Here is a 24,282-nt window from a genome sequence, read left to right as displayed (position 1 = left end):
ATCTGCGGCGCCTGCACCGCGGCGTGCGCGGGACCAGCTGCCTGGGGGCAGTACCACCACAGAGGTTACCCGAGGTGCGGCGGCTCCTGCTCCTCCTGCAGCCCCGTGGGCCCGGGAGCACCGGGGGGTGAGCGGCTCCCGTGGCCGAGCGGGTCCCGGTGCCTCCCGGTACGGCGGCTCCGGTGCCGAGCAGGTCCCCGGCGCCACCAACCCAGTGCCCCCCCGGGCCAGATCGCCCTGCCCGCGGGCGGGGGACGGTGCTCGACGGTGCCGAGGCCCCTCCCGGTGCCGGGGCGGGGCGGGGCGGGGCGGGAAGCCCCGGGCGGGGCCGGGATCAGCCTGCGGCGCTGCGGAGGGGCCGGGGGCGGCGGAGGCAGCCCCGCCGCCGCAGCCCCGCGGCGGGCGGCCGGTCGGGCGGGACGATGCCGGTGATGAAGGGGCTGCTGGCGCCGCAGAACACCTTCCTGGACACCATCGCCACCCGCTTCGATGGCACACGTACGGCTGGGACGGGACCGGGGAGGGGCCGTGGCGGCGGCGGGGGAAGGGGGGGAGACCGGGTGGGGGAAGCCGCTGCCCCTCAGGAGACGGCGAACGGGACAGGGCTCGGCCCGGCCCCGCAGACCCCGCGGCTCGGCCGGGCGCGGCCACCCACGCGCTGTCCGGGGACCGTCCCGTGTCTGGGCTCCGGAACTCCCCGAGTCCGTGTCCCGGGCCGCCCCCGCGATGCTCTCCCCGCTCCCGCCGCCGGTGCCGCTCGGTGTCGCCGCAGCCGCGCTCAGCACCAGGGACAGATCCCGGTGCCGGCGGGAGGGGCGCGCGGGGCCCCGGGTGGGGAGAGGGAGATTCGAAGAGGGCACGGTCGGTCTCAATAGGCCCGGGCTGACCCGGGATTCCCGGGCCCCCGCGCTGCCCCGTCCCGTGCCCGAGTGGTGCCCGTGTCCCCGGCCGCTCCGTGTCCATGTGCCGGGGCCGGGATGGATTGAAGCTGGGATGGATTGAAGCCGGGATGGGTGATGCCCGGCCACCACATGCTGGCTCCAGCACCGCTGGCACCATGCAGCCCCCCGGGAACGGGCCGTGTTCAGGACTGACCTCAGCTTCCCTTCAAAAACACCTGGAGCAGGTGTCTCTCGGGCCAGCTGCCAGCAAGGCTAAGCATCTCCTCCCTTGCTGGGAGCGACTGGCATGAAGATGGCACTGGTAGCCTGCAGCCACCTCCCAGGGCACCACTGAGGCACTTCAAGCACCCTGGCGCATGTGGTTGCTGCAATGCTGAGCTGTCTCCTGGCCTGGAGTGACACGGGGCAGCCCTGGTGGCTCAGGGGGTCCTTTGCCCAGGGGATCTGGGATTTGGGGTGTTACCTTCGGGGCTGCAATGTGTGAGAAGTCTCTCTTCCCCGACTCCGACCAAGCTGCGCCTGGAGGTGACAGGGCAGAGCCACATGTGCCTCGTGATGGTGATCCCACTGTCCCTCTGGAGGGGCAGAGCTCCTGGATCTGACTCTCCAAGGGAAGAGTCCCCCAGGAAGCTGCCTGCAACACCACGACCAAAGCCTTGGGAATTTGCCCCGGAGAGCCTGGCTTTGCCCCCAGTGCTCTGGCAGTCCCCTGTCCAAAGCTGCCCAGCTGCCTCCGGGCACTTTTAAACAGCGTGGGGCTTTGCCGGTTTGATGTGCCTCTTATCGGCTTTATCTGCCATGGAGAGGGGTTTAGCACAGTGATACCCGGTGGGAAGTTAACCCTGCCTCTCCCGGGCAGCCGCTGCTCTGGGCCCCGGGGCACCCGGCCAGGCACACTGGCCACCATGGCTGGGGTCTGCCAAGCCTGCCAGGGCCACATCCTCCAGCTCAGTGAGCCACTCCCAAATGCAAACCCTTGTTTTCTGTTCTAATAACACATCCTGGATATCACCATAATCCCAGCTTCCCAGAGCCAAAATCTGGCCTTAGTCACAGCTTCAGGCTATTTTTGCTTCTCCGAGCTAATCCTGGGCTGAGCCGTGCTGTGGTGGCCCCACGGCACCCCCATCGGCCAGGGCTGCCTGCAGTCATCATTGCCTCCCCTCCCTCCCGCAGCATCTTGCTGCATTTGCCTTGCCCTGGCACCACTCTGCCCATGGTGTGCGGGTGCTGGCATCACTGTGGGCTCCTTTCTTCTGTGAGAGGGGGCAGAGCACATCTACCTGATCTTGGCTGTGTGGTGCAAGGGTCCTGTGCTGGGGACCCACCACCGGAGACCATTTTGGGGCTGGGGATACCCTGGTCTGCCCACGCTGGGTTCCACTGCAGCCCATGCCAGCTGCACACCCGCTTCCTTGGCACCCTGCTAACATGAGTCCATCTGTCTTGCTGGTGCTGTGGGACAGGGGCTGCGGCTGGGGGCTGTGGGGCAGAACAGCTGTTCTGTGATTGGGCAGGGCATGGGGCTGGTGACGGCTTTATTGTGGCTGGTGCCACCCCCGTGCCGGGGCTGGGGATGCTGGGGAGGCTCTGTGCTGCTCAGAGGCCGAGGATGCTGTAGTTCACCTCTGGCTCATGCCAGCTGGGCACTGGCCCTTGACTTCCCACGGGCTCATGGCTTTTCTCCCACCCTCTCAGCTGGTGCCCCAGCACCCCACACCTCTGGGGATCTCAGCACCACAGCTGGGCACCTCTGGGCTGGATGCGCCCAGCCGGGAGCGGCTGCTCCCACTAAGCTCCCTGAGCCCTGGCAGAGCTGGAGTGGCAGATGGCGAGGGGGAGGTGTGAGCTGCCTCGCGTGGGTGATGGGGGCCGGAAGATGGATCCAGGCTCCTTCCCCTTCCAGTACGTGGGGCTGGGGTCCTGCCCGGGCTGGGGCCTTGGGGACAGCAGGACAGGGGATGAGCAAGCTCTGGGAGCAGCTAGGGGCAGCCAGCAGCCAGATGGAGATCTGGCTCCACTTCCCAGGGGGACACGTGGGGGACCGGGAAGGCTGGGCTGCTGTTTGTGCCCCCTGAGGTGGCCCCAAGGCCTCGGGGGCAGCTGTGTCTCCTTTCAGACAGCAACTTCATCCTGGCAAACGCACAGGGCCGCTGTGGCTTCCCCATCGTCTACTGCTCTGATGGCTTCTGCGACCTCACCGGCTTTGCCCGCACCGAGGTCATGCAGAAGAACTGCAGCTGCCGCTTCCTCTGCGGGGCTGAGACCAGCGAGCCCATCCTGCAGAGCATCGAGAAGGCGCTGGACAGCAGGCAGGAGTACCAGACCGAGGTCTGCTTCTACAAGAAGAGTGGTGAGTGGCACGTGAGGCTGGGTCCCTGGCCACAGCTCCAGCTGGGATTTGGCCCTGTCATGGCCCTGGGGTGAAGCTGCTGAGCGGTGGGGGGGGCTGCCCTGCCTTCACCAACTCTCTCCTCCACCCAGGAGCTGCATTCTGGTGCCGGCTGGACATCATGCCCATCAAGAATGAAAAGGGGGAGGTGGTGCTCTTCCTCTTCTCCTTCAAGGACATCACAGACAGCCGGGGCAGGAGCTACCCAGGTGACAAGAAGGAGGGTGAGCCATGGCTGCAGAACGGGGATGGGATTCAGGGAAGAGTGTGTGCAGTGGGGATGTGGCAAAGGGGTTCTCTGTTCCCTGGTGGGTCCTGCCTGCCACGTACACCCATGGCACAGCACTCCCACTAACTTAGCATGCCTTGTCCACTGCAGAGAAGCAGAGGAGTGAGAAGCAGAGGAGCAAGAAGCCTGGGAACTCACACCTGCGGGCTGCACGGAGGCAGGGCCAGACCATGCTGCACCGGCTCAGCAGCCAATTTGTCCGGAGGGACCGTGGCGAGATGAAAATCAACCGTGTAAGGACCTGGGGGACCCTCAGTTTTGGCCAGTGCCCCCCATGCTGGGGCTGTGGTAAACTGGCAGTGCAGCAGGTCTCCTGAGAGCAGCCCCCAGCAGAGCCCAGCCTCACTGGGATGCTGTTCCCATGCACATCCCTCCCTGGCCTGCCAAGCACCAAAATGCCCCCGAGCTCTGGCAGCCACACTGTAGCCAGGCTGCACATGTGTTTGGTTGGCAGCAGGAGAACCCTGTGGGTGCCCAGAGCTTGCTGTGCAGACCTGGCAGCTCTGGCAGAGCTGTGCCTCTCCTCACACACTCACTGTCAGGAAACCCCAGTGCTGGCTCTGAGCATGCTCTGGGGAGCGCCGTTACCAGGGTGCCAGAGCTGTGGAGCTGCCAGATGGGGCAGGGACCAGAGTCAGTCCTGTGCCAGCCCCTTCGCACGGCTGCTGTGCCCTGAACAGGGTCCTTGGGCACCACCCGCAGTTGTGGGGACAGAGAGAGGGTCTGAGAGCTGCTGGGCCCCAGAGCTGACGAGCAGGCAAAGAATATCAGTGAACCAGTCTTGAATTTTGGGGATTTGGGTGGGATGGCCCTGGCTCTGCCCTCCTCTGCCCCAGCATGTGAAGTGGCACCTGAGATGGTTCCAGGCAGCAGTTGGCATTGCCAGGGGATTACTGTTAATAGCAATGACATCACGTTAATTGATGTGCTGTAATCGGGCATTCTGTGCCCGTCTCTGAGGGTGACCTCAGTGCAGGAAATGGGTGTCCATCACCCTGGCATCAGGGGGTGCCATTTGGTTGGCAGGACTCAGGAGGAGGGGTGGCTGTGGTGGCCCTCACCCCTCGTGTGGGATGGCCCCTGCACCATCCACGTACCCCCCCACGCTTGCTCCTGCAGAACGTGTTTGAGAACAAGCCGTCCATCCCCGAGTACAAGGTGGCCTCAGTACAGAAGTCCCGCTTCATCCTGCTCCACTACAGCATCTTCAAGGCCCTCTGGGACTGGTTGATCCTGCTGGCCACCTTCTACGTGGCTATCACTGTCCCCTACAACGTCTGCTTCACGGGCACAGAGGACAGTCTGTCAGCTGCTCGCAGCACCATTGTCAGCGACATCGCTGTAGAGATGCTCTTCATCCTGGGTAGGTCCATGTGCAGGGCTGAGCACCGATCCAGGATAGAGGACATGGTAGGGCAGGGATGAGGGGTGATGGAGAGGGGAGTTGGGATTGCTGTGCCCCTGCTGTTGGTCCTGAGCACACCAGAAGTGAGACTGATGTTGGCCGAGGACCCTGGCTCAGCTCTGCCAGGCACAGAAGGGGTGGTGAGGGCTGGTCCTGCTCTCCTGGGGCAGATATCATCCTGAACTTCCGGACAACATACGTGAGCCAGTCGGGCCAGGTTGTGTATGACCCTCGCTCCATCTGCAGCCATTATGTGGCCACCTGGTTCTTTGTGGATCTGATTGCTGCTCTGCCCTTCGATCTGCTCTACATCTTCAATGTGACTGTGGTGAGTGCTGCTGGCACAAACACAGCCTTCGACAGCAAAGCTGCTGCCCACCTCCCTGCCCCTCTCCAACACCCACATCTCCTGGGGATATTTGATGCCCTGACAAGCCCTGACCCTGGCTGCCTCCTGGGTGTTGGGCGCATGGGTGCAAGGCTGCTTGGGGATGAGCTGCCTCTGGCATGCCCTGTAGCCCATGACCCTCCTGGCAGCTGTGGAGGTGGCGAAGGATTCCTGCCCTGGGGGAGGTGTTGGGGTCCCTTCTTGTCCCTGCCTGCAGCTCCACCAGGTTCACCTTCCTGCCTGCCCCCCAGACCTCGCTGGTTCACCTGCTGAAGACGGTGCGGCTGCTGCGGCTGCTGCGGCTGCTGCAGAAGCTGGACCGGTACTCGCAGTACAGCGCCATGGTGCTGACGCTGCTCATGTCCATGTTCGCGCTGCTGGCGCACTGGATGGCCTGCATCTGGTACGTCATCGGCCGCAAGGAGCTGGAGAGCAACGACCCCCGCACCTGGGAGATTGGTGAGTGTGGGGTGGAGACACGTTTGGAGCACCGGGGTGCCCCCGTGCTGCTGTGAGCGCTGCTGTGGGGCAGCGGTGCCATGGGCGCAGCCCTTACAGCTGGCTCCTGCAAGTGCTAACCCCGGGCTGTGCTTGGCAGGCTGGCTGCACGAGTTGGGCAAGAGGCTGGAGGCTCCCTACATCAACAATTCGTTGGGGGGCCCCTCCATCCGCAGCGCCTACATCGCCTCCCTCTACTTCACCCTCAGCAGCCTGACCAGCGTGGGCTTCGGCAACGTCTGTGCCAACACTGACACCGAGAAGATCTTCTCCATCTGCACCATGCTCATTGGGGGTGAGGCCAGGAGTGGGGCTGGGCAGGGCACTCGCCTCGGGCTGCCAGACCATTGTGTCCCAGGCAGGGTGCCGGGGGAGGTGATGGGCGTGTGTGCCCTGTGAGACAGCCCTGGCCTGGGGTTTGGGGAGCAGTCCCCCCGTGCTGTGCCCCCGGCTGCCCCTCGCTGGGCCTGACGCTGCCCTCCTGCCCCCAGCACTGATGCACGCCGTTGTCTTCGGCAACGTCACGGCCATCATCCAGCGCATGTACTCCCGCCGCTCGCTCTACCACACCCGCATGAAGGACCTCAAGGACTTCATCCGCGTCCATCACCTGCCCCAGCAGCTCAAGCAGAGGATGCTGGAGTACTTCCAGACCACCTGGTCGGTGAACAACGGCATCGATGCTAACGAGGTAGGAGGTGTTGGTGGGGCTCGGCCAGCCCCCTCCAGCCCCGATCTGCACCCAGCGCGGGGGCGCTGGGGCTGGCAGGACCAGCTGTGAGAGTGGTGCTGGAGGGACCAGGTCTGGGGCAAATTCCTGCCAGCACGGGGAGTGGGACAGGCACATGGAGCAGAAGCAGCTGATTACCGCAGCCAGAGCCTGCCTCTGCCAGCCGGGACTGCTGGGCACTGCTGAGACACCAGCTCAGCAGTGAGATTCCCCTCTCCGGAGAGGGACCTGTCCCCTGGGGCTGTCGGGCTGCAGAAAAGCTGCTCCCTGCTCCCCGCCCCTCACACCCAGAGCCCCGTCTCCGCTCTCCCCAGCTGCTGCACGACTTCCCTGACGAGCTGCGCGCAGACGTGGCCATGCACCTCAACAAGGACATCCTGCAGCTGCCCATCTTTGAGACGGCCAGCCGGGGTTGCCTCCGCTCCCTCTCGCTCCACATCAAGACCTCATTCTGTGCCCCAGGGGAGTATCTGCTGCGCCAGGGTGACGCGTTGCAGGCCAACTACTTCGTCTGCTCCGGCTCCCTCGAGGTGCTGAAGGACAACGTGGTCCTGGCCATCCTGGGTGAGGGCAGGTGGCGTGGGCTCTACCCCACCCCTTCCTGCTGCCTGGCAGAGTGAGGGCCTCAGGGCTTGTATCACTAGCCCACCCCTGGTCCCCTCCTGCAGGCAAAGGGGATTTGATTGGAGCCGACCTGTGCAGCACAGACCAGGTGATCAAGACCAATGCTGACGTGAAGGCACTGACCTACTGCGACCTGCAGCACATTGGGCTGCGAGGGCTCTGTGAAGTGCTGCAGCTCTATCCTGAGTACGCCAGCAAGTTTACAGCTGACATCCACCAGGACCTGACCTTCAACCTGCGGGAGGGCAGCGAGATGGAGGTGGGTGCGTGTCCTCCTTCGCAGGCCCCTTCCTGTCCTCATGGCCCCGGGGCTGCACATGGCAATGGAAGGGGAGTCTGTGCGCCCCCTGCTCGCAGTCCCCAGACTCCAAGGCTGGGGTGGGGGCTGCAGCTCTGCCACCTCGGCATGCAGGTATGTCCAGTCCTGGCTCTGCACAACCCAGGGAATTTGCAGAGAGAGCATTTGCAATGCAGGAGGCTGAGGTAGATGGAAGGGTTGGAAATGGGGTTGAAGAGAACTCGGGGCACCACAGGACAAACAGCCAGGGCAAAGCCCCCTGGATTGCAGCATGCAGCTGGGAGCTGCGGGTTTAGTCATGCTGATGGCTCCAGCATCTGGGAGGATGTTCTGCTGCAGAAATGGCTCTGCCGCACTTTTCCTCCCCCGGCTCTGCTGAGAGAGGCTTGGAGCTCCTCCGGAGCATCTTGTTGGTACCCAATTTCCCCCTGAGCCTGGTGGAGGTGGTGAGGGAGGTCAGTCTCTAGGTCCCAAACAGCTCTACCAAGACCCACTATGTCCATAACACAGGAGGGGTGTAAGCAAACCAAGAGTGGAGAATGCCAGGAGTGTGCACCAGGTTGTGCACCTCCGTCACCCTCCCCAGCTGGCTGCGCACTCCAGACAGAGCTAGTGCTCTGATGGCTGAGCCAGGGCTGGGATTTGGGGTGCAGCCTTGACTCTGGCTCAGGACACTCAGGCCAAAGTTGGGCAGCTCATCACTGACACGGCAGCAGCAGAGGCAGGAGAGCGGGTGAGGGGTAGCAGAAGCTGGTGCTGAGGCTGATGTGTGGGGCTGGGAAAGGTTTGGTTGTCCAGGGGAGCACCGAGAGGTTGGGGGGGCTGCGGGCCCGTGGCTGGTCCCTGTGGAGCTGTGCAGGGGGTCCCTCCTGCTGCTGAACCGGGACCGCCTGCTCTCCCTGCAGGGGCTCTGCCGCTACTCCCGGTCCCCGAGGCTGTCGCAGGCGCCACAGGTTCGTCCCTTGCCGAGGCGATGGGGGAGGACGGGGCGGGCGAGGACGGGGCGGGGATGGCCGTGCCTGGGACCAGTCCTGACCTCCCGCCCGCCTGCAGCCTCGTCCGGAGAGCGGTGCTGCCCCGGAGAAGGCCCTTCCCTCCATTGTGGAGGATGAGGAGGAGCCCGACGAGGTTTTCCAGCAGTCGCCTGCTAGCACCTCCCGCCGCAAGCTGCTGCTGCCCGCGCTGAGCAGCTCCGTGCGCCGTGGCTCCCTGAGCAGCCTCCTGGGTGATGAGCTGTGCCAGGTCTCAGCCCTGCGGCACAACTGCCACTCCCCAGCCCGTGGCAGCCGCGGCCGCAGCCCCTCTCCACAGTGCCGGCGGGACACCCGGCTCCTGGAGCGGGATGGTGGCGTGGGCAGGAGGCCGGCCAAGCTCCTCATCCCCTCCCTGCACACTCACGGCCCACCCGACCTCAGTCCCAGGTACGGCTGGGATGTGCCGGTGGCTCATCCCGCTGCTGTGGGTTTGTGCCAGCCGTGCTGCGAGGGGTCCTGCGGGGCTGCTCAGATGGTGGCAGAGGGGTGAGGGGGTGACGCGGGACAACCCTCACCCCCTCCTGCTCTAGAGTCGTGGATGGGATTGAAGACAACGGAGGGACGTCAGAGCCACAAACCTTCTGCTTCAACGTGGACCCGCCGCCGAGTGCGGCAAGGGACTCTCCCACCTCAGGTACTGCCAGCAGCTGCCTGGCAAGGCCAGAGTGCTGGCCCTGGGGCTGGGAGGCTTGGCAGGACACTTGACCACTGTCTGTGTCCTCCCCAGCACGGACTGACGCAGGCGGCCCAGCCCTGATGATGGAGGCAGAGGAGATAAAGCAGAACATCAGCAGGCTCAACCAGGAGGTGTGGTGGGGACCAGAGGTGGAAGCATGTCCCTGAAAACCCCGCGGACATCGGCCAGTGCTCACTGCTGTCTGTCCCTTTCCAGATCAACCACCTCAACCAGGAGGTTTCGCACCTCAGCCAGGAGCTGCAGGGCATGATGGAGCTGCTCAGGAGTCACCTGGGCGCCCCGCATCCCCCCGTCTGTCTCTGCCGCCTGCCCGCGGCCGTCCCGCTGCCCCCCCGACCCTCGCCGCCCGCTGCCCCGGTGCCCCCCTCGCCGCCGGTGCCCCACTCGCCGCCGGTGCCCCCCAGCTCCCTCAGCTCCCCCACCGCCAGCCCCCGGGCCAAACGCTGCCCCGTCCGCAGCCGCTCTGCCCACGCCGCCGCCCTGCACCCCTGGGTGGGCGCCGAGGGGCCGCGCCCGCCGCGAGCGGACACCCCCGGCCCCGACCCTCGCCGGGGCTCGGACTCGCAGCCCCCCTCGCTGCCGCCCCGCTCCGCCCGTTCCTTCCCCGGCTGCTCGGCCGGGGCTTGGCCCCGCGCCCGCCCGCAGCCGCGCTCCGGCTCCACCAGCTCCCACTGACCCCGCGGGCACCGGGGGAGCCTTCACCGGGGGGCTCCGCTCCGGGTGACCCTGCCCGGAGGGGTCCTGCCCGCCACCCCAGGAGTCCCCCGGGACGCCGCACTCCGAACACTCGCAGGGATTTTGATACGGTTTTATACTCTTCGCCCACGGGGCCTTTTCTACAACCCGGCCGCGCCCGGCAGCCCCGCCCGGGACCCCCACCTGCCCGGGGCCGTGGGACGTGGCGGGGCAGCGCAGCCCCGGGGCACCCGCGGGGCCGGGAGCGGCGGGCGGCGGGGATCTGGAGAGAGGAATCCGGCAGGCATCTGGCGGGTGGAATCCGGTGGGGATCCGAAAGGATCTCCGGGAGGGTCTCCGGCTTGCTCGGAGGTCACGGCCGCTGCCGCCCCTCCGCAGCTGTAGTTCGTGTTGTTCCGCCCCGCCTCTCCCATACTCCCCGCAACACCGAGAAATAAAGGCTCTATTTTTCCAGCCCCGGCTCCGCTGAGTCTCTGCCCGCGGCCGCCCCGCCCTGTCCGGGTCCGCACCGAGTCCCTCGCGTACCCGGTCGCGCCGGGGCCGTCCCAGACCACAACTCCCAGCAGTCCCTGCGGGCGCGCCATGACGTTACGCCCAGCGCACAGGGGCGGGGCATCCCGGGGGCGGGGCTTGGGAGGGGAGGGGCGCGGATGATTGGCAGCTGTGTCTGCCAGTGGCCGGCGAGCGGGGGGCGGAACGGTGTGGTCGGGTCCGGAAGCGGAACGGGTAAAGGCGGAAGTGAGGGCCGGGGCCTGCGAGACGCACCGGCAGGAGCGGCGCTGCGGGCGGTGAGTGGGGCCGCGGTCGTTCGTTTCGCCCCGAGGTGGCCGCGCCCGGCCCAAGGGTGCGGGCCCGTTCCCCGGGTTCTCGCCCGGCCGAGGGTGGCAGCCGGGCCCCGCCGCTTCGGGGGCCTCGTGACGGGAGTGGAGCGGGGGCTCGGTGGCGCCGCTGTGCCGGGCGGGGCGATGCTGGGGCTCGACCGGACGGCCTCCGCCACCGGCGGGGCGGGGACTCTGGGCGGGCGGGTACCCTGTTCTCTCACTGTGTGCCGGCCCAGCGGGGCCCTGCGTGTCGTGCGAGGCGGGGGAGCGGCGCTGCCGCGGGGCACCGGCAGCTCCGGCCTGGTGGTACCGGTGTGTGGTGAGCGATAACGGGAGAGGAGCCCGGCTGGGAGGGGTCCCGGCGGCACTGTGGGTTCTCGGGTCAGGCTCTCCCGGGCGGGCCGTGAGCGGGAGCGGCTCGCGGGACAGCGGGGACGAGCACCTGCGGCCGGTACCGTGTGATTGTCCGGGGGCTGGGGCACAGCTCCCGTTCCTCGCAGCCGTGACTAACTGGGAGTTGAATGGGACTGGGGAAGGTGTGGTGCCAGGATAGAAGTGGTTATCGTGGTGGGATCATATTTGGTTGTAGTTGCTCAGCCTCTGAGGTGGGAATAGACACTCCGGGTGCTGGGAAGCCCAGCTGGGTTCTCGGGAGCTGCTGAAATGAGGGAGGTGACTTGATCTGCTGCAAATAAATAGGGAAGACAGTCCTGGGTCACTGCTGGTGCCAAGCACAGCCCTGTACCCCTCGAGGGCCCTTGTGAAGGAACACACATGGTGCTGTAGGGCCCTGAGCAAGGCCCACGGGCTGCGAGGACATTTTGTGGCTTGTCTGGAAGGGAATCCGGAGCAAGGCTGTCCTTGGATCTCTGTCACAGCAGGAGAGACGCTGGTGTGTGAGCTGGGAGTGCGGTCGATGTGGGATCCTGGTGGGATTGCACCAGGAGTGCAGGTGTGAGTGTGAGCAGCAGGTTTGCCCTGCTATATCCTGGGGAAACTGCTCGGACCTTACTGCTGGTGATGCTCAAGGTGCTGCCAGAGCTCCTGGGGCCGGGCAGGAGCTGTGAGTGGTGCTGTGACCCTGCAAGGAGCCCAGCCCAGCTCTGACCCTGGCCCAGCTGATCTTTAGTTGCTGCCCTCAAAAGTGGCTGTTGGAGCTCTGACCTTGGCTGTTTTCAAACCTGTAAGGAAGTTGGAGAGGGGAATATGCCGAGGGACTATTTTAAGTCTGGTGTGGAACAACTTGCATCTGCTATTCTTAGCTTTTTGTGTGGAGGGTCAGCACACTTGAGCTGCCCTGTTTACAGCCTGACATTGGGCCTGTGCTCTGCTGGGGCTCCTGAGCCGGCTCTGAGCCTTAACCGGGGCCAAAAAAAGCAAATTTAATCCAGTTGTCTTGACATGCCATGCTGTCTGAGTGAGCTTCCTGGAAATATCCCACTAATGTCCACTACTGCCTTGACTATGAAAGTCTTTTACATTTCTTTTCCACTCACCTGGATAATAAGGTGAAAGAACTATGGGTGGAAACGGCTAAGAATCCAGGATAGTACCTGTAGGCAGCTACAAGACAGTGTTGATCTTGATGCGTTCTTGGGGTGAGGCGAGCAAGTAAAGCATGAGCCTGGCTGGATCTGGGATGTCGAGGACAGGAATGTTTGGGGTCATACCTGGGTTTCAGCATTGAAATCACTTCAGACTCCTCATGAGCCACAATAGTTTGCTGGAACAGTCTATACTTTCAGACCAAAAATCTGCTTCCCTCTTAAGATGCTCTGGCTGATTTGGGTGACATTTGGTTGCAGGTGGTGCAGGCAGTGGGGAGGGTCCCTGTAGGCTCTGTAAGTAGGTGCTGATGCCTCTTCAGCTGATGGAACAACCCAGGCAAGGTGAGATGGACTCCCAGAGAGGGTTTGAATTACTGGAGAGCATAAGGGAAAGGCTGGCTCGGCGTGTGGATACGAATGTAGTAAGATAAAACATTTATCTAGTTTTGCATTAGTAGAATACACTTTGCTTTCCTATGAAACCAGTGATGGGTTGAGCAGTGTCTAAAGGAACTGTCTGGCCGTGTGTGTGTGCTTGGCCAAACCTAATTGTTGTGCTGAGACGTGGGATTATCTCCATCACAGCAAAGCTCTTCTGCATCTCAAGAGGGATCAGCTCGAGGGTTGTTCTAGGCCCTGCCAGTCATTAACTCTGGATCCAAACTTCTTCAGCTGCTGCACAGTTAGTGGATGGTGGTCATGGCATCTCCCTGAGGAGGGAGGGGGAAGGAATGCCAAGCGTTTTCAGACACAGGAAATGAAATGGGAACGTTTCTAATGAAGTGGGTGTAGCCCAGAGTATTCCTGTCAGCAGACTTAAAAGAGGATAGAATGTAGAAATGTTGGAGTCAGCTGTTTTCTTCCCTTGGGGTATGAAGTTTGCAGCCTCTTATGCAAGTCCTGAGAAGTTGTCAGAATAACACTGAAATCACTCTAGACACTGGCCAGAAACAGGGAACCTTCCTGGATGTGACAGTACTGGGGAGGTATAAAATTCATCTGAGTTCCAGAGGGAATGCTGTCCTCCCCTGAAGCACAGGAATGAGCTGCTGGAGCAATTCTGCATAAACAGATAAGAAAACACTGTTTTTCATGTTTGCTTTGGTTTGGTAGCGCTCCAAATAAGGAGCTCCTTGAGGCAGGAGATCTTTGTGCAGTCTGGGAAAGATATTCTGAAGGTCACAGATTTTTTGCAGTGCAGGTGGCAGTTTGCTGCTTTGCATTGCTGATGTTGCCTTCTTGCTGACTGAATAGTGGGTGCTATCCAAGGCATGCATTGCTGAGTGTCTGGTCAGAGTGAAGCTGTGTCTGTTGACGGTGTCTGAACAGGGGTCAGTGTCAGGAAGAGGAGTTAAAGAACCTTGGCTGAAGAATTAAAACCTTGATGCTTTTGTTCCATTTGAGTCAGTCCAGGCTGCATCCATGGGTTGCTCTTCCAGCCTTGCTGTGCCAAAGATAACTGAGAGTGGGTGAGAGCTTCAAGACAGAGCTACTGTGGGACAGGGAATGTGGAGGCTTTGCTCCCTAGAGCTAGTGGGCAGCTACTGGGAGATGAAGGTGATGTAAAACTCTTCTGCAGAAGTCTATGCCGGAGGGATTGTAACAGCGGGGTGGTGGCCTTGAAATCTCTGAGGACAGAGTTGTTTTGGAAAAGCTGCTTTGGGAAACAGCTGACTGCTGGGGCTGCTCCAGAGGCCATGGATGTCAGGAAACAGATGTGTGTGTCAAGAGGAGAAGGAGCTGGTACTACAGGGTCTCCTAGACTTGTTGAGGGCTGTAGCTGAATGAGCAGTTCAATTTTGGAATAGAAATCCTATTTACCTCTAAATTTAGATGAGCGTGTCCAAGTCTTTGTGAGTCTTGGACATGGGACTGCACAGAGAAGTTGTTACACTATCATGAGTTAGTCACAGCCATAGGAGTCCGAGCTGATTTGGGTCTGTAAATCTGCACTTCAGGGCTATAGTGCAGCTCCTGCCAGCTGCAGTGGAGGGTGGCCCAGTTCAGAGCAGTTCCTGAGCTCCAGACTGCGTCTGTGCTGATCAGGACACTGAGGGCTCATTTTTGGGGAGGGAAAAGGTAGGAAGGTAAAGTATTGAATGAAACCCATCAGACTTGATGGGGCTGAGGTCTGTAGGTTGAGTCTGTTTCCCTGTTCATCTCCTCTATAACTGCTGGATCTGTTCCTCCTTTTTCTGCTGCCTGGACCTTCCTGCAGTCAGGCTCTGGAAGTTTGTTCTTACTAATCATATTGATGAGTTGGAATATTAGGTTGATGTTCCATGCTGTGCTAGCCTGGGCTAGTGTGGTCCTTGTGTGGTTCTGGTGGGACCCACACTTTCTGCTGGTCCTGCTCATGAAGTTGCTCCTGGCTCCATGTCCTGGAGCTGACTGTGCAGCCCTGGGGAGAGCAGAGCAGCGCGGGCCAGCTGCCCGTGCAGTGTGAGGTGAAGCAAAACCACTGGGTAACTTCAGGGCTTCCTTTGCCAAGGAATTCATGTAACGCTGTCAGCTATTTAACAAGATAAATACTTCACTGGGGCTTTTGTCTTGAGTATTTTGGTTCTAAGCCAACAAATCCCCAGTGAAGCAACTCCTTGCATAGCTGAGAGCAGCAGCAGTCCTTTGGGTAACCAGAGTCTTCAGGATTGGGTTTCTAAATATCCTCAGCTTTCAGAGTAGTCCTTGCTTCTGGGTGAACAGAGGGCAAAAATATCAGATTCTCTAACTTCTGACACCTTAAATGAGCAGCTTCCCTGTGGTGGGTCTCCTGCGGGGGTTAACATGGGGATCTGACAGTAATTCCCCTGTGGAGATTTGGGTTGTTGTCCTGGGTAGGTTTGTTTGAAATGGGTTCTGGTGCTATTCCCCAGCATCCCGAGAGCTCTGGAGAATGGCCTTGCACTTGGGCAGGCAGGGAGTGCAGCAGCCATGGCATGTGCTTTCTCATTTAGGGCACTCAGATTCTTGAATTTAGTATTCCTGGCTGTGTACAGCCCCCTCCAGCAAACCCTGGCAGGCAGGGGAGGGATTGGAGGAGCACAAACTGCAGAAGTGATAGACCTGGAGCTCTCACTTGCGGGACAGCATCAGGAATTGGCACTTGACTTTGATCTCAAAGCAAACAAGAGACTATGTTAAGAGTTTACAATAAAAAAATCAGTGCTTTTGCTGTGGGATGCAGAGCTCCTGTGTGTGCTTCAGTGAGCAGGAGGTGGGTAGGGCAGGTAAACAAACCAGCACAAGCCTTTTCATGGGTCTTGTGATCTCCCAAGTGCTGGGTTTCACTAGTTAAAAGAAACTAGTAGGAACATTAATGCTTGTTAATCTTGATTACATGAGTACCCCACCATGCCCTTCCTTTTCATGGCCTTGGCTGCTGGAATTAGCATGACAAGCTGGGACTTCAGCTGCCTTCCCTTGTCCGTGTGGTATCACTGTGGTTATTTTGGTCTGCCTGACCCGTGGCTCGAGTGTCAGTGCTGGGGTTCTCCTGGGGAGCAGGGAGGGGTGAATGCCCAGTTCTCTGCTGGAAGAGGTGGGGGGATGAACAGCTCCCCAAACATCAGAAATGGCTTCATACAGCAGGAAGCACTCCCTGTTCCTCAAGCCACTGTCCACTGGTGGATGTAAGCTGATCTAGCACAGGTCCAGGCTGTGTAGTTTAGCCACCTGTTCCTTCTGCAGAGCTGAGTTCTGTCTGACAAGCATGTCAGACAGAATCCTCAAACATGTTGGCATTGGCAGAAGGTGCCTGTCCTGCCATGGAGCCCACTCGCTGTCTGCAGCATTGGTGGCCACTTCCTTCAGTTATTTGCTTCTTCCCGTGACCATCAGCTGGTCCTCCAGGTCTCGGGTATGTCCTTAGCCTGAGGCCCTCAGTGACCGGTTAGGGTCTGTAAATTCCACTCAATCATCTGAAAGATATGGCAACTTCTCGTGTGAACATGAAGTCATATAATCTTGCATCCAAACTTCAAACCACTCTTAGATGATGATCTGGTTCTCCATAATTGGAGCAGTCAAGGCTCTGGCTGCTGCCCTGCCTGCACTGGCCGGTGGCTGTCCATGATGAGCTCAACATAGATGTGCTCACCTAATTCTGTTGGAGTTCATGTAGCACAACCAGATGGCAAAATGCATCAAGATCTGCGAAATATAGGTCAGGCTAAGACTTGAGGATATCAACAAGCTCATTGCCTTGTTTTGCTCTGGGAATCACTGCTATCAGATTTCAGGAGGCCATAACTCAGAGACACGGTGATTCACAGAGTGTTTAATGTGCAGCATGTTGGTCTGGAGCAGTGGCAGAGCTGACAAACTGCTCAGGGAATTATAAATACAAGGTTAAACCAAAGCTGTTCCCTTGCAAGCTCTGTTTAGAGGGGAAACTCTAGAAGGCAGAAGCCTCTTCAGGCTGGTAGAGATGCAGAGCTCCTGCTGAGCCTCTTGAACCTGGCAGTGACCAAGCTGCTCCTGGCCAGAGCAACAAACACTGCTCCCTCACTGTCCAGCAAAGCCAATTGCTGGTTTGCTTTGTATCAAGCTTTCTCATCCTGCCAAACAGTGATTGCCCTTCCTCGGAAGGGGGAGGGGGGTCCTGACAGTGCTGCTTACAAGGACCCAGCTCTGAATTACAGTATCTTTGCTGCTTAACCCAAGACTGGACTCAGAGCAATGGCTTCACAGCTCTGGCTCCTGAAACATCCCACAGCACTCAGAAGTTCTGCTGCTTGGTTTCTGTCCTACCTGCCAGCTCTGGTGACTGGTACTGGCTTAACAGCTGGTCTGACTGCCTCCTGGTCAGAGCAATTTGAGGTGAAATGTCTCTAGGTCAGCGTATGCTCAAGTGCTTTGTGTTTTGCAAGCTGCTGAGGTTCTCCAACTGCTGGCACTCATGGGCTCCAGAGTAGCTCTGAAACGGCTGGAGGTTCCCTATCAAACTGTGGGATTGTTTAAACTTGAGGCATAGTTAAAGTAACCTCAAGCAGTCACAGCTGGACAGGCTTTGCCCTGGAAAGCAGCTGTTTGAAACTCTCCTCTGTGCTGAGTAGGCTTGAGCCTTGTTCACAGGACACTCTGCTCCAGTTCAACCTGCTTTGAACTTCTTATTCATGGATATCTTATATTTGCTGGGAAAATGCAGGATGGACGCAGAGTTTCTTTGGGCATACTCTCAGAACAAGGAGAAGTTGGCTTTTGGGGCATTTTCTTCCAACAAGCAGCCTGTGTTAGGAGAGTAGAAGGGAAAGTGGTGATCCAGAGTAGATGCAATCAGCTGTAGCATTTATCATCCACAGGGAAGTGGGAGTTGTGATGGGTACAGGAAATGTGCCTAAATCTGTAACTGTGTACTTGGAAAGGATTCCTGTTCTCTGCAGGCAGCAGAGCTTAGTGCTTAGGGAGGCCCTGGGATTCGCTTGTGGGTAACTCTGGATGCAAATCAATGTTTCCTGCTGTTCCTGCCATGGTTTTGTGCTTCTGCGCTGCTCTGGAGGTTGGTGCTGAGGAGTGGTTGGCAGTGCTGATCCCAGGGGATGCTGCCTGTTCATGCTGGATTTGAACAATCCATGTGAGGAGCGTGGCCAGTAGCCTGATGGCCTGGAATGCTGTGGGATAAGGGTGTTGAGGCAGCGGGATGGGTGTGGGAAGCATTAGGTGCTGCCTCTGTTTGGATCAGGTTGAGTGGTGATTCCTGGTGTGCAGCAGGGGTGGGAGGAGGAGCTGCTATCAGCTTCTGAGGGGACAGCCTGTGCCCAAAAGCAGCTGCTGTCAGGTGCTTCCTGAGGTGGGCACCTCCTCAGGTGCCTCCCCTCTAGCAGACCACCTGCCTGGCTCCAGGGCCATCCTTGGGCCCGCTGAGAGGTGCAGAATGTCGTGGTGTAAGCACCTTAGGACAAACAGCTTAGAAATTCATTTTGTCCAAATGCCTCATGACCTGCAGAGCTGCCTCCTGCCAGTGTGGCACTGGGATGGCTCTGTATAGCATTGACAGTCTGAAGTCGCTTCCTTGTGAACTCGGGAAAGGAGGAAGGAGCTAAAGGTCAACCTCAGTTAGCTTTGTGAACTGAGTAATTGCTGTTTGAGTAGACAAAGCTCTAATAACATCCATTGTGTGCTGGGTGCTCCTTACCTGCCTCACCCCAGCAAGGCGTGTGTAACATCCACACATGGTGGAAGTGCTGGAGGGCCCACTGGTGGGGAGGAGAGCTTGTATTACCATTACCTCTTTTCCAGGGAGGCTCTGCAGACTGACATCCTGCTGCAGGGGCTGCTGCCTGGCAGGAACTGCCCTGTGGTGCTTGCAGCTGATAACTTTCCACTGTGGGAAGGAACCGCCACCGGTCTGTGCTGATGGTGGCTGCAGATCAAACCACCCTCTAGAACTGGTACAGCTGGTCCCTGAGCGTGTCACTAACTCTGACCACCTCTTCCAGTTGCAACCTGCCTACAGGTGGATCCCAGTGCAGAACCTGCAGCATCCTTAACTCTCGGCACTCCTGCACTTAGACCACAATGGCAGGTCGAGGTGGAGCTGCCCGACCGAATGGACCAGCTGCTGGGAACAAAATCTGCCAGTTTAAACTTGTTCTCTTGGGCGAGTCAGCGGTGGGGAAGTCCAGCCTGGTCCTGCGCTTTGTGAAGGGGCAGTTCCACGAGTACCAGGAGAGCACGATTGGAGGTGAGTGCCAGTTCCACCTGCCTGTGGCCAGGAGGTGCTGACCTTGCTGGGACAGTCTGGGGTGTCAGAAGCAAGACTGGCTATTTTGGTCTGGTCTGGGATTTTTGCTATAAATAGAGCCAAACAGTTAATGCTTTAACTCTTGGTTTGCAATTTGTTTGTTGGTGTGAGGATCAGCATAGCAGAGAATAACGCTTTGGCAACCCTGCACTCTGCCTCTGAGGCTTCACTTCCAGTGCCTCAACTCCAGCTACTAATGAGTACTGAGGCCTTCAGCTTGGTTTATAGCCCTTAATTATCTTTTCAGACCATGACCTGGGATTTTGGGGCTGTTTCTAGCCTGATACTGTTAACTATTTCCACAGTGCTTTCAGGTCTAGTAGTTTTTTAGCTTGAAATCATTAGCACAGTGTCACCAATCAGCCAAAGGCTGATTGGCACATGGGTCTCTGAGCAGCAATACCAGGGGGGTGTCCTGAGAAAAGGCTTGAGTTGTCCCTCTGTGACCTGTGCAGGGAGTAAGCACAGCTGTTAAGTGTGGCTTACTGGCAAGCAGGGCCTAATGCTCCTCTGTGGAGGGCTGTGCTCTGCCTCAGTCCGTATCCGAGGCTGGTGCCTTTATCCTGGGTGTAACATGTGGTGTTAGACTCACTGGGACACGAAAACAACCAGTTACTAAACTGAGGAGTGTGGTGTAACTGGACTGAGTTTGGTGCTGTTATTGGTGCTCCCCAGGTCTGATTTGGTGGTGCCACACGTGGACTGCGTGATCCCTGTCAGGGGCTGCTGGGAGGGTCTGGCAGTGTGGATGCTCCAGAGGCTGACTGCTGCCTAGGCCCTCTGGGCCACCTTCCTGTCACTGTGTGGTGGTTCTTGGTTCCTGTGAGCAGGGAGTGTGATACAGCAGAGCTGCAGCTGCCACAGCGAGTGGCACTGGCCTCTGCAGGGCTCAGCTCGCTCTCGTGTGGCAGCAGAGCTGCTCTGAGCTCCTGTGCTGGCTCTGTGCCCTGTCCTGCTGGAGCTGAGGCAAACCCTCTTCTCTTGCAGCTGCCTTCCTAACACAGACAGTGTGTCTGGATGACACAACAGTGAAGTTTGAGATCTGGGACACGGCGGGGCAGGAGCGGTACCACAGCCTGGCCCCCATGTACTACCGGGGGGCTCAGGCAGCCATCGTGGTCTACGACATCACGAACACAGTGAGTGTGGGCAGGGCTGGGGGGCTGCCAGGAGGCTCCCGGTGCCCTGGGAGTGTGTCTGGGTGAGAGCCCTGCAGGTACCCGGCTGTGGGTGCCAAGTTCTTGAAAACTGCTCATGGCCTCTTCCTCAGCTCTGGCCAAGGCTGTGAGCTGATAAAGGATCCTGCTGCCAAGTGCTGCAGAGGCAGAACACTTCTCACAGGAAAGCCTTGCTCTAATCATATCTGCCCTGTGGATTCCTACACGGCTGCCCTTCCTGACTGCTGCCTCCTGTTTGCTTCCAGGACACATTTGTACGAGCCAAGAACTGGGTGAAAGAGTTGCAGAGGCAGGCTAGCCCCAATATTGTAATTGCACTAGCAGGAAACAAGGCAGACCTTGCTACCAAGAGAGCTGTGGACTTCCAGGTGAGTGGGAATCCAGAGAAGTTGTTACCCAAGCAGGTCAGGAAAGAATCTTTTTGCTTAAATGAGGGACATGGTGACTATGTAAAATATGCTTTGAGGGAGTGAAAGTGAGGTTTTATGCTGAGGACTGCAGGATGGCGCTGAGCAGGGTCTGTGCCCTGCCCCCTTCCCTTACTTCTGTCGTAGCACATATGGCCTTGGCTGGTGAAAGTCTCGGTGAATGTGGAGGAGGAGGCCCACAGAGCACAAACTCCTGTCCCCTCAGTCTCCTTTGCTGCCTTACTCATGTGGGGATGTCTGGAGGGTGTGAAACAGCATCTTCTGGGTACAAGACACATGAGGAATCATTCCCAGCTTGTTCTCTGCTCTTCACAGCTCTTACCTCATCTGAGGCAAGCACTCAGGAGAGGTTCTTACCCAGCCCTCTCAAAGGGTTGCTTGTGGTGCCCTTGCAGTGGGTGGCACACTCCCAGCTGACCCAACTGCCAGGCACCGTATGTGCATGTGCTCAGTCAGGCTGTGCCCCAGCTCAGCTGTGGGACACTGGCTGTGCAGGGCTGCTGGTGGAGCGTGTCCCTGGGATGTCTGGGACAGGGGGGTGAATTTCTGGCCCAAAGTGGGACATAGCATTTCTCCAGCAGTTAGTGTGTTGACAAGTGAAGTGCGTGAAGTCTGCTTGGGCCTCCTGGCAGGGTGCCTTTAGCACTCTGATGTGATTGTTTGTAGGATGCACAAACATATGCAGATGACAACAGCTTGCTGTTCATGGAGACGTCGGCGAAGACGGCGATGAATGTGAATGAAATCTTCATGGCAATAGGTAACAGCCTGTGGGTAGGGCTGGGGTAGCTCTGAGCACCAGCACTGCGGCCCAAGGGGGTCCTGTGTCAGCCAGGGCTGGTGGCTCTTACTGGGGCAGGTGTCCACTTTGCAACACTGATGCGATCGGTCATTCCCCGAGTGTGTGGAGCCTTAGCCTTGGAAAGCTGGTTCCCTTTCCCTGTGTCCGGGGTGGTGATGGAGGTATGAGCAGGTCTGATCCCAGCCAGAGCCAAGGATGGGTTGGTTTGCCATGCAGTGCTGCTGGCAGTGTCCTATCCCAAACTCCTTTGGTGGCGAGGGCTCCAGCCTGGGGTGTGCAGTGGGAGGAGGTCGGCCTCTCTAGAGGACCCTACTAACTTCCTGTTTCTTTCTAGCCAAGAAACTGCCAAAAAATGAACCTCAGAATGCTCCTGGTGGCCCAGGCAGGAATCGGGTGGTGGACCTTCAGGAGAGCAGCCAGCCGAGCAGAAGCCAGTGCTGCAGCAACTGAGCAGCTGCTTCGGCCCGCGAGCCCTTGGAGGACGTGACTGGAACCCACGCTAACGATCGCACTTACCGTAGGGCGGCTGCTGCCGGCGCCGCTGTGATTCTCCATCCCTTTCTGATCATAGGCTGGAGGGAGTTCTTCCACCTGCACCTTTCTGTACAAATACTAATTCAATTCTAAGTCTTAAGTCACTTTTTTAATATATGAACTTCTGCTCTTCCCTCTTCCTGGTGGTGGTGGATGCAGGACCTGGTGTCTGCCCAGCCAGCGTGGCCATCCCGCGGGTGAGGCCAGCAGCACCCAGGTCCCACAGCACTGTAGTTCACTATGGGAAACAAAGGGATATTGGGACACGTGTTTAAAGTTCCCTGTCTGTAAGAGCTGAGGCTGATTCCGTATGATGTGCCCAGAACAACCACTAAACTGTAGCATTAGAGACAAACTCCGGCTCTTGGGCCACTTATTGACCAAATCAATGATGAGTATTTGGGGTGGGGCAGAGGGAAGCAAAACTGGTTTCTTCTGTATTTTGTATTGTATGTTTCTCCATGTAACCAATCAGTATCTTGTCAATATAGTACATCCAACGAGCTGCCTGTTGTCTTTCTTTGTGTTGGACTCCAGCATGCCAACTCTTCTTTTCTCTCGGTTCTGTCGTAATGCACTAATCCTGTTGCAACTTTTGCAAAAAATCTTGTATAGAAATTTGTCCTTTTCTTGATGGTTGTGATGCCACTAATATTGTTAACCCTGCTCTGGTGGGAATACACAAGGTTTACTGATGTACAGAGGTGGAGTGGGGGAAACCTTGGGTAACCTGTCAGTGGGAATGACATGTATTGCAAAAGCCTGTAATTCCACAAAGAATGAAGGGAGGTATTAAATGGCTTCTGTTGCCAGACTCTAACTGATGTTGGCTGCTGCCTAGTGCCTAATGCAGTGTCTTATGCATCCTGGTATTTAAGAGGAACTGTTGACTTTAGTCTTCATCACAAACTTCAGTTTTGTGTGATTAAAACAAAATTTTTATAAACCTATCATAACAAGAATGTTCATGTTTCTTAATGCAGCAGGGACTGGACCTGAGCACAGCAGTTCTGGTGGAGGCTGAACTGTGCTTCGCTGTTCCTGGTATGTCCCACACCTTGCTAGGGAAATGGGGCCCTTCCTTCCTGAGGAGGGAGAAATGGGGCCTCCTGAGCTTGGGCTGTGCGGCCGCTCCTGCACAGCTGCTCTTCTCACAGTGATGCTGCTGGTGTTCACTTGGCTCCACTGTGCTCAAGGAAGCTTGAGGGAAATTGTGGGAATTATTCCTTGCCTGATACTTCTGAGGAGACTCTACAATGCAAGTTGGGAAGAGGTGGGGGAGCAGTGCCCAGAGGAGCTCAGCTCTACAATGGGACAGGCGTGGGATGGTACTCCAGAACAAATGAACGCAATGCCTCTGTCCCTGGAGCATGATGGCCTTGGAAGATGCTGCTCTCCTGTCACTGCTGCATGGACTATGAGACCCCAACACCCACAGCTGAGACCTGGAGTCAATATGGAAGAAGGAGCAGCCCCTTGCAGCTCTGTCCCTACCACGTGTGCTGCCGGCAGCACTGTTCGTGCTCGGGAGAGGCTGAGGGTTGGAGATGTGCATTTGGAACCTGATGCCCCCCTCAGCTGAGGGGCTGTGAGACGCTCAGTCACAGGAGAGCTGTGAATAGAGTTGTATGAACAGCCTTGGCTCGTGTGCCCTTCATCCTCTATCCAGGGTCTCGGTGCCTCTTCCTCATGCTGTATCTCCTTAAAATCCTGGAAGCAGGAAGGGTCTTGGTGATGAACTGCCTGGGATCATGCTTGAGCCTGGGCTGCCTGTGTGGTGTGGCCTCCAGTGGCCCCCAGTGCACCTCACTCATGTGGTGCTGCTTGTGCCTGGGCTGCTTAGCTGCTGGAGGAGCTCAGGACCTCTGTGGGACCACCCCGTGCTTACGGTGTGGGGTGGACTGATGCTGCTGCTTCCCCCAGGCAGCCAGAGATGGACCAGTTGGAGAAGGGCTTCCCTGATCCCACTCAGAATAATTCTGTGGACACTGTGTGTGGGGCTGTTGCCATCTGCTGGCTCTTCTCCCTGGGTGCCTGGTTTCTTCCTGGACCTGGGGTCTCTGTGAAGGCATCTGTGATGCCCTAAGGAGGGTCTTGTTGCTTGCCAGAGCAGGTGCTCAGGGCCTCAGTATTGAGGCTGGGGACCTGCTGCTGTTTGTGGTGTGTCTGGGCAATGGGCTGTCTGATCTCGGGGTGGCTTTAGCACAAACAGGCGTTCCTGCCTGCATACCTGCTGCCTGCCCACACACCTGCTGCCTGCCTGGGCCTGAGCGCGGG

At 58.6% G+C, this 24,282-nt stretch overlaps 2 protein-coding genes across 6 annotated transcripts; both read left to right on the top strand.

The window, feature by feature from the left end:
• The first annotated feature begins 364 nt into the window (after positions 1-364).
• KCNH4 (potassium voltage-gated channel subfamily H member 4) lies at positions 365-10,247 on the top strand. Of its 4 annotated transcripts, none has more exons than XM_032091693.1 (16): positions 365-498; positions 3,022-3,255; positions 3,387-3,518; positions 3,674-3,816; positions 4,703-4,946; positions 5,159-5,316; positions 5,628-5,835; positions 5,975-6,169; positions 6,366-6,565; positions 6,919-7,168; positions 7,273-7,640; positions 8,432-8,479; positions 8,580-8,947; positions 9,091-9,194; positions 9,288-9,367; positions 9,453-10,247. In XM_032091693.1, the coding sequence occupies exons 1-16, from the start codon at positions 423-425 to the stop codon at positions 9,930-9,932; spliced, it is 3,288 nt and encodes a 1,095-aa protein (XP_031947584.1). In that variant the 5' UTR covers positions 365-422; the 3' UTR covers positions 9,933-10,247. The 4 variants fall into 4 exon arrangements, 3 of the variants coding, with proteins under 3 accessions (XP_031947584.1, XP_031947586.1, XP_031947585.1); XM_032091695.1 differs by having other exon boundaries at positions 7,273-7,487; positions 9,453-10,246; XM_032091694.1 differs by having other exon boundaries at positions 411-498; positions 3,051-3,255.
• Positions 10,248-10,602: 355 nt separating this feature from the next.
• Positions 10,603-22,955, top strand: RAB5C (RAB5C, member RAS oncogene family). 2 transcript variants are annotated; one of them, XM_032134128.1, is made up of 6 exons: positions 10,603-10,741; positions 18,759-19,003; positions 20,051-20,202; positions 20,487-20,609; positions 21,336-21,429; positions 21,806-22,955. In XM_032134128.1, the coding sequence occupies exons 2-6, from the start codon at positions 18,838-18,840 to the stop codon at positions 21,919-21,921; spliced, it is 651 nt and encodes a 216-aa protein (XP_031990019.1). In that variant the 5' UTR covers positions 10,603-10,741; positions 18,759-18,837; the 3' UTR covers positions 21,922-22,955. The 2 variants fall into 2 exon arrangements, with proteins under 2 accessions (XP_031990019.1, XP_031990020.1); XM_032134129.1 differs by lacking the exon at positions 10,603-10,741 and having other exon boundaries at positions 18,559-19,003.
• Positions 22,956-24,282: the final 1,327 nt, after the last annotated feature.

The sequence above is a fragment of the Corvus moneduloides genome, chromosome 26 (assembly GCF_009650955.1).
Source record: "Corvus moneduloides isolate bCorMon1 chromosome 26, bCorMon1.pri, whole genome shotgun sequence".
NCBI lineage: Eukaryota > Metazoa > Chordata > Aves > Passeriformes > Corvidae > Corvus > Corvus moneduloides.
The sequence above is the reverse complement of the archived record's forward strand: the minus strand, read 5'-3'. Positions and strand labels throughout refer to the sequence as shown.